General features: G+C 34.2%; 1 protein-coding gene across 1 annotated transcript; it reads right to left on the bottom strand.

Annotated features, from left to right (window-relative positions):
- Nucleotides 1–6,401: 6,401 nt before the first annotated feature.
- LOC126080243 (olfactory receptor 8K3-like) lies at nt 6,402–7,421 on the bottom strand. Its single transcript, XM_049891504.1, has one exon. It carries the CDS (start codon nt 7,419–7,421, stop codon nt 6,402–6,404), a length of 1,020 nt encoding a protein of 339 aa, XP_049747461.1.
- Nucleotides 7,422–9,580: the final 2,159 nt, after the last annotated feature.

Raw genomic sequence — 9,580 nt, 5'->3', positions numbered from 1 at the left:
GGTTGTCTGTTAATTATCCAGGACAGTTGGAATTCACCAGCGAGCAAGTTTTTCTTCATACAGTGTTTACGCATGTCTCTATCTATTTCACACAGTCTTACATTTTACTCTGTGTTAATTTTCTGTTTTTACCACACAGGGATCTGGATTAAAATATTGTATCTATAAAACAGAACTGTCAATATTCCTCATTTCTGCAGTGGTCTCTTCAAAAGGATGATGAAAGGAAGAAGTGCTTAAACACTTTTTTGTTCCATTTTTTTAAAAAAGACTTACATAGAATATAAGTAATGCTTTGTGCATATGTGAGGTATCACTTTCTCATTTGCTGTTGTTATTGTCACTGTTATTGCTATTGTTCAGGATATTTTTTGATTGTTTTGTTTTGCTTTGCTTTGGTTTTGACATAAGGAACAGAAATGTTACCCTTGCTTCTCATTTCATGATCAATTGTCATCATCCGTATGTTGAGGTTTTTCACTTATGTGTTTTATTTTCCTTTATTATATTTCAGTATTTGTATGTTTTTCCATTCTGTTCAATCCTCATTCCAAAACATCTTTCTCACCTTCATATGTATTCCGCTGTGCTTGACATATGCTCTACCATAACAATATACCCTTGTAGTGTGATATTTTGTGTATATCTTACCATGAATTTATATTTATTGTACTTGAAATCCTTTTGTTGCATTTGTCATTGTAAATATTTGTAATGTATCCATTTCTTACTTTTCTTTTAAATTTTTTTTTGCTTATTTGTCCTATATAGCAGTGTGTGTGTATGTGATGTGTGTGTGTGTGTGCGTGTGCGTGTATATATATATATGTATATAAAATGACTATGATACAGCATTCAGTACATATGAGATATTATTACCAGGTAATGCTCATGAGGAAACTCTGGTGGCGTAGTGGTTAAGAGCTACGGCTGTTAACCAAAAGGTCGGCAGTTCAAATCCACTAGGTGCTCCTTGGAAACCTTATGGGACATTTCTACTCTGTCTTACATGATCACTGTGAGTCCGAATCCCTTCGACGGCAGTGGTTTAATGGGTATGTATGCATATGTATTCACTTGCCTATTCTTTAATGGAAAGGAGGCACGGTTGTGCAGTGTTCAAAACTCACTGCTAACCAAAAGGTTGTCAGTTTTTACTCCCAAGCCATTCCAGGGAGAAAAGATCTGGCCATCTGCATCCATCAAGATTACAGCCTAGGCAACCCTATGAGGCATTTCTACTCTGTTCTATAGGTCACTACAAGTCACAATGTACTCAAAAGCACCTCAGAAACCAAATTTATTTAATGGTAGATTCTTTTTATTTTTTTGCCTCCAACAGAACATTTTCCGACTTTCTTGCTTTGGACGTGTCTTCGGGAAAGACCAGTTGCCAGAGGAGAACATCATATTTAGTGAGGCAGAAGGCCAATGAGAATGAGGAAGCCCTTTATGAGATGGATTGACACAGTGGCTGCAATAATGGACTTAAACATGCCAATGATTGTGAGGATAGCACAGGGCCAGGTTAACATTTTGTTCTGTTTTCCATAAGGTCGCTGTGAGTTGCAGTCAACTCAGTGTCAGATAACGACAACAACAACTTCTTGAGATAGATTTTTTCACTTCACATTGATTCTACTGAGGTCCATGCAATCTGTTGTGTGCATCAATAATTTGTTCCTTTTCACTGCTAAGTATTGTTTCATGTATGGATTTACTACAGTTCGATTACTCATTCACCCATAGAAGGACATTTTGGGTTGTTACCAATTTTTAGCTATTATAAATAGTATTTCTGTGAACATTTGTGGAAGAGTTTTTGTATGAACATAAATTTTTATCTCTCTGGGATAAATGTCTAAGTGTGGGTTGTTTTAATTTTGACAAAGTCCATTTTTTTACTCTTCTTCCATATATTTGCATGCACCAGTAATTCCGTAGTTTTTGTAATTGAATGATATTCAGTCTTTGGATATACTACAGTTTATTGTTCATTCTCAACTATATGAACATTTGGGTTGGTTCTAGTTTTTGAGTATTACAAATAAAGTTGTTATGGATATTTATATACATATCTTTATAAGAAAAAATGCTGTTATTTCTCTTGAGTATATATGAGAAAAATGGCTAAATAATATGGTGAAACCAAGTTCAGCTTTTTAAGACCCTGATGTTAAAAAAAAATATTTTTAAAGTATTTACAGAGTTTTAATTTTCCACTAGCAGCATATGAGAGTTCTGGTTCCTTCACATACTTACCAACTATCTGATATTCTAATAGATGTGTAGAGTTGTCTCCCTAATGTTTTCACTTGAAATTTATCAGTGATCATTGAATTCAACGTTTTTATGTGCTTATTTGCAAACTGTATATGTTCTGTGGGTAAATTTTAGTTTGTTTTTATGGCCATGTTTGTGGACTGTTTCTTTTCTTTTCTTTTCTTTCCTTCTTTCTTTCTTCTTATTTCTTTTCTGTTTTTTGATTTTTGAGACCTCTGCATATATCATGGGAACAAACCATTATGAGATATGTTCTTTGAAAATATTATCTCCCAGAATATAACTTGTTTTTACACAACAGTCTTTTTGAAGAGCAGAAGTTTTAATGTTTGATGTGGCTAAACTTTTTTTGTGGATTTTGCTTTTGGTGTTAGGTCTATGAAATCCCCAAATAAATCTATAGGGTCAACGAAGGCCCACTTAAAATCCAAACAGGTTTTTTTTTTTTTTTTGGTTTTAATAAGCTGAAAGTATATTCATAAAAATACATTAAATTACCTTTTTAGCTCTATAAATGTAATGTAGGCACTATTAGATTTTTTACATAAAAAAATCATGTCTCCTATCATTAAGAAAAGTTTCTCTTCTTCCTTTCCAATCTGGATGCTTTCTACTTATTTATTTAATTTTTTATTGCCTTATTGTGTTGCCTAGAATATCCACTAAAATATCAAACATATGTGGTAAGAGTGGATTTCCTTGTTTTGTTCATGGTCTTTAGAATGTATTCAATCTTTCATACCATGTGTGATGGTAGCTGTAGGTTGTTCATGGGTGCCCTCTATTAGTTTGATAATGTTCCATTTTAATACCAGTTTACTCTAAGTTCTATCACAATTATTGGAACTTTTAAATGTTCCTCTGTGTCTATTCATAAGGTATTATCTTTCATTTATAATTTCTTATAATGTTTAATGTCAGTAATTGATTTTTTTAACGTAGAACTACGTGCATTCCTGAAACACACCTAATTTGGTGTGTAATTGTCTTCACATCATCAGATTCAATTTCATAAATTTTTCTTTGGATTTTACACGTATGTATTCTGTTATTTTCTCTTCTTTTAATGTTTTGTTCTGAGTTTGATATGACAGTTAAAGGTATCCTCATACAGAAAATGCAAATATACCTTTTCTTCAGTTTTGGTGGAAGATTTTGTATAGAATAGGCTACTTCTTTTTTCCCTAAACACTTAACAGAATTTCCAGTCAGTTCACTTGGACCTGACTGAGCATGCAGAGCACTTTAAATGAGATTTACATTTCAATACTCTCTTTATTAGTGACTTTTTTTTTCTCATGCATTTTCTAGTCTCTATATACCTGGACTATATCATACCCCTCCTTGTATGGTGCTAAATTAAAACCTAGATTGCATCTTTTTTTTTTTTTAGACAACCTTAGTGTATTTAAATTTTAATTTTGCTTTTTTACTACAAATGTTTTGTTAATATTAAGGGAATAAAAATAAGAAAATATGTATGGAAAATTAGCAGGGAATATGGGGCAACTATGTCCAGAAAAAAACACATAGCTGCTGTCAGATGGATCCTGGCTAAAAGCAAAGAATACCAGAAATATGTTTACTTGTTTTTTATTGATTATACAAGTATGTCCAGAAAAAAACACATAGCTGCTGTCAGATGGATCCTGGCTAAAAGCAAAGAATACCAGAAATATGTTTACTTGTTTTTTATTGATTATACAAAGGCATGTGAATTGTAACAAATTATTGACAACATTGAGAATAATGGGAATTCCAGAACACTTTATTGTGCTTATGAGGAACCTGTATCTAGATCAAAAGGCAATCATTCGAACAGAACAAGGGGATAATGTGTGGTTTAAAGTCAGGTAAGGTGTGCATCAGGGCTGTATCTTTCACCATACCTATATAATCTGTATGCTAAGAAATTATCCCAGAACCTGGACTTTATGAAGAACGCAAAATCAGGTTCAGAAGAAGACTTATTAACAACCTGTGTTATGCAGATGACCCACAACCTTGCTTGCTGAGAGTGAAGAGGACTTGAAGCACTTACTGATGAAAATCAAAGGCCATAACCTCATTATAGATTACACCTCAACTTAAAGAAAATAAAAATCCTCACAACTGGAACAATAGACAACATCATGATAAATGGAGAAAAGACTGAAATTGTCAAAGATTTCATTTTACTTGGATCCACATTCAACACCCATGGGAGCAGCAGTCAAGAAATCAAAAGACAAGTTGCATTGGGAAAATTTGCTGCAAAATATCTCATTAAAGTGTTGAAAAGTGAAGATGTTACCCTGAAGACTAAGGTGCCCTGACCCAAGGCTTGGTGTTTTCAGTTGCCTCATATGCATGTTAAAGCTGGATGATGAATAAGACCAAAGAATTGATGGCTTTGAATTGTGGTGTTGTCGAAGAGTATTGAATATACCATGGACTGCCAAAAGAACAAATATATCTCTGAAGAATACAACCACAATGCTCCTTAGAAGCAAGAAGGGCGAGATTACATCTCATATACTTTGGACCTGTTATCGGGACAGGTCAGTTCGGGAAGAAAGATGTCATGCTTGGTAAAGTAGAGGGTCAGCAAGAAAGAGGAAGACCCTCAAGGAGATGAATTGACAACAGTGGCTGCAACAATGGGCTCAAGCATAACAACTATTGTGAGGATGCCACAGTACCTGGCAGTGTTTCCTTCTGTTGTACATAGGGTCGCTATGAGTCAAAACCAACTCGACAGCACCTAACAACAATAACATGTGCAGAAACAATGGCAAATATATAAAATACTACAAATCACACCTTACTCACTGGAAACACAGCATAGTTCAAACCATGGGATTATCTTCTTTTGCTTCTTCCAAGCAGAATAATCAAAACGATGAAATCAAACCATAAATCACTCAAAATATAGTGCACACTCATATTACCCAAATTTGAGAGAACTGGCTAAAAAAAAACACAAGGCAAATGACCTAAGTCATCATACCATTGACTTCTTATCAAGGATACCTTAAACAGGTAATGTCTTCTAAGTAAGAGTAACTATTGTTTTCTAAAGAGATGAGGATAAAAATCTATGGGACAAAAGCATGCAATTAGGAAGTAGTATCGGTCTGGGAGAGAAAAAATGAAAAAAAAACTGGAAACTTCTGTGGCTGACTTCAATAAATTTATCTTAACTGGTATATCTAATGATACAGACAAAATGGGCTGATTTAGAAAAAAACCAGATACTGATCTGGTCTTTTCAAATATAACTATATTTTGTTACTGTTTATATTACTGTTATAATAATAATAAAAATAATAACAAAGTAAACAGACTCTAAGGGCTCATATATGAAAGTAAAGGCACTGATGATGAAAGAGATGAATTTCAAGGTTTAGAAAGTGAACATTTGAGCAAATTCAGATGACTGAGTACTTCAGATCGTCCCACTGTACTGAGTCTTCTTCCGATTATAATTAGCCACCCCTAGGCAGAGAATGAGCACAAAACAGAAGATATGCAGACACGAACACACACGCACATGCACACACACATACATGCACATGTACACACACATACAAACACAGGAATACACTCACACGCACATAAAAACAAGCATGCACATACATACATGCACACACATATGCACACACATAAACACATGCACACACATACATGTATACATGCCATACACACACATACACATACGCACGCATACACTTTCTACAATTTTTTTTTCTACTAAATGAGGAAAACAACAGGTACTTGGAATTCTTCCTATCTACTACCGTTTCCCCGTCCCACTGAGCATATATATTTACCCTTGTTTGTTTGTTTTTTTAAATCACCACCTAATGCCTTCTAATATCCTATAAAAACTACTGTTTCCCCGTCCCACTGAGCGTATATATTTACCCTTGTTTGTTTGTTTTTTTAAATCACCACCTAATGCCTTCTAATATCCTATACAAGTTCTTAATTATTATGCTTATAATGCATCTCTCCTGTTCAAGGAAGACAACATTTTTTATAGTTTTATTTCTTAATCTATTTACAGCTGTTAGTAGAGGTAGTGGTAGAAGGCAACATGGAAATATATGTTGAACTTATCTGTACTTTTGTGCTTGCTATCCCCTCTGGAGGCACACAGAAAACAGTTTAAAGCCCATAATGTAATTTATATGAATCATATGGTATAGTGAACTTTGAGTAAATATATTACATAATTGTCCCAAAGTCCTATGTAAGGCATATTTTACATCTTTATTCCTCAAACTATAGATCAAGGGATTCAACACGGGGATAATCAGTGTGTAAAATATGGAAGCCATTTTATCAGTGTCAAAGGAGGAACTGGACTTGGGCTGCATGTATGTAAAGATTAAAGTCCCATAGAACACTACCACCACAGTCAAGTGGGATCCACAGGTGGAGAGGGCCTTGTGCCTGCCCTCAGCTCTCTTCACCTTGAGAATGGCTGCAAGAATGAGCAGGTAAGAAACAAGAACTATCGGGAAGGATGAAATTAAATCAAAAGCTGCTAAGATGAGAATAATCAATTTGATTTCATGTGTGTTTGAGCAGAGCAAAGATAACAAGGGGAGACTGTCACAGTAGAAATGCCTGATGACATTGTAGCCACAAAAGGATAAATTAAAAATCTTTATGGTGAGGAGAAGAGAAACAAATGTGCTGTAGAGATAGGGAATCACCACCAGCACACAACATGTCCTTTGTGACATGATGACTGTGTAGAGCAGAGGGTTACAGATGGCCACATAGCGGTCATAGGACATTGCTGACAGAATAAATAGTTCACTAGTCATGAACAATGTAAAGATAGCTAGCTGTATAGCACAAAAATAATAGGAGATTGTATTTTCATGCACAACAAAATTTACCAATATTTTGGGCCCCACAGCTGTTGAATAACCAAGATCAGTGATAGCCAGGTGTCTGAGGAAAAAGTACACGGGAGTTTGTAGACTAGAGTCCATCTTGGTGAGGATGATTATGCCCAAGTTGCCCACCATTGAAATCATGTATATGATGAGGAACAGTCCAAACAATGGAGCCTGCAGCTCTGGGCGTTCTGTGACTCCTGTCAGAATGAATTCATTCAGCGCTGTTAGATTGTGTTTGTCCATCTAGGTCTATCAGGAAACCTATTCTGCATAGAGACATCAGCATTGTCAATAGATTTAACATAGTCTTATCCGATGGATTTTTAGTATCCAAATACAGTATGAATAATATAAATCCAATCTTTCCCTTATTAGGATATTTGAATATATACCCAACTCCCACAAATTTTACACACAAACATTATACATTAATGGATAGGTTGATAGATGAAACAAAAACAGATCGACTGTTAAACTATTGGGTGTTAGACACATGGATATTTAGTAGACTCTTCTTAAAACTTTTTTCTTTTTCATATACCTAAAAAATATGTGAAAACATTTGAACACTTTACTTCAAAACTTTATCTTACACTAACTCATGATTATAGGTGGTTCAAGAGGGAACAATCAAGATAGTAGATGAGTTTCAGACAGATATATACTTGATCACAATGGGGATTATTTGTCTTTATAGATGAAAATATTCCTTTATATGTTTTATTCTATGCTTATACCTCCATTTGTAAGATATACAAAGTGGTATTTTGGGCAAATAACATAAGTTATATGAACCTGTTTACCCCCACCTGAAAAATCATATTCCAACACTTTCTTGCAGGATTGTAATGAAGGATACATGAGAATTAAGTGCTTCAATGTCTCTTTGTTACCTGAAAATAACTCTAAAATAGTGTGTGTTTAGAATAACTTATCTATCTGACTGTCTATCCATCCTTCTACCCATCCGCCTATCTATTGATCCATCCATTTATGTGTCTGTCTGTCTGTATATCTATCTATCATGTATTTGTCTATCATCATCATCATCTATCTTTTTTTTTTTTAGGTGTTGACAGTAATTACTTGGAATGATTTTTTGCTGTTGTTAATTGTTTTGATCTTTGGGGTATTTATAGGTAAGTTCTTCTGGACTGTGACTTAAGTTCTTTGTCACCATTTTCAAGATGATTAGGTTCATTATGGTTCCATCTTTGTAAGTGACCCCAGCCCCACATTTCCATAACATCTGTTCTATGACTGAAGTGTCTAAAAGTGCCATTCTTTAGATGTCTTTTTTTGTTAGCCTACTTAAAATAATTTTTCCACCAATTGAGCATTTGTATTATAACTCACACATTCTAAGACTTTTGTAACATATCAGATATATGGAGTTTTTCTGATGGAGAAACCTGGGATATATGAGGAAATTGAACAAATAGTGAAACATTGATGTCATAAACTCTGCCTTGTAAAAAAAAAGTCCTCTACTTTTTATCAAGGAAAAAAAGTTAAAAAATCACCGTATGACACAATAGCATAGGAGAAAAAGAAAACACACTGATGGTGACATATATGTGAATTATTGGAAGTTATTTAATATCTGAACATGAAGCAACTTCCATTTAACATTAGAACTTCTATGTGCCATGAGATATCACAAATCAATTTAATTATAATCTCAAAAAAAATGTAACTGAATTTACCACGGATGTTTTAAAAATATAAGAGTAGCCCTATAGGTTAAGATAACAGAACTGTTGGTTTAAAATTTTGTGATGATCACTTCTTCCTAACTATGTATGTGTGTCTATCTACCTACCTATCTGTCTGTCTGTCTGTCTGCCTGCCTGTCTGTCTATCTGTCTATCTGTGTATCCATCTACGTATCATCTGTCTTTCTATCTACCTTGCATATATGTACTCCTGAACACTATAAGCAGAGCAGTCTCTGAGTAAACTATTAGCAAACAAATGCAGACATTAAAATTCATAGCATTAAATTATAAAAGTGAATACATGAAGTCCACATTTATCTCATATAAAACTTATCAGGGATAATGATGGAAAGCAGACAGAATTGAATAAAAATTCTTAGTATTTTGCTGTGGCTTTGACATTGATTAAAATGGAGTCCTAAAAACTGTCACCAAAATATTCTAAATATTAGTAAAACATGGCACTGCATAAAAAATTATGCCTTTTACCTGTAATGAATCTGTTTTGACATGCTGTGCACTTCTTAACATGACATAGAGAAAACAATTTATAGCTTTCTCTCAGCCCTTGAGGATCTCCCCGAGGAGATATCAAACATTGTGTTCACTATGTCTGAAGCCCTTGAAACCTTAAGAAAACATCTAGGGTGTCTGTTAATTTTCTAAACTATTTGTATTCACCAA

The sequence above is a fragment of the Elephas maximus genome, chromosome 7 (assembly GCF_024166365.1).
Source record: "Elephas maximus indicus isolate mEleMax1 chromosome 7, mEleMax1 primary haplotype, whole genome shotgun sequence".
In the NCBI taxonomy this organism is placed as follows: domain Eukaryota; kingdom Metazoa; phylum Chordata; class Mammalia; order Proboscidea; family Elephantidae; genus Elephas; species Elephas maximus.
The sequence above is the reverse complement of the archived record's forward strand: the minus strand, read 5'-3'. Positions and strand labels throughout refer to the sequence as shown.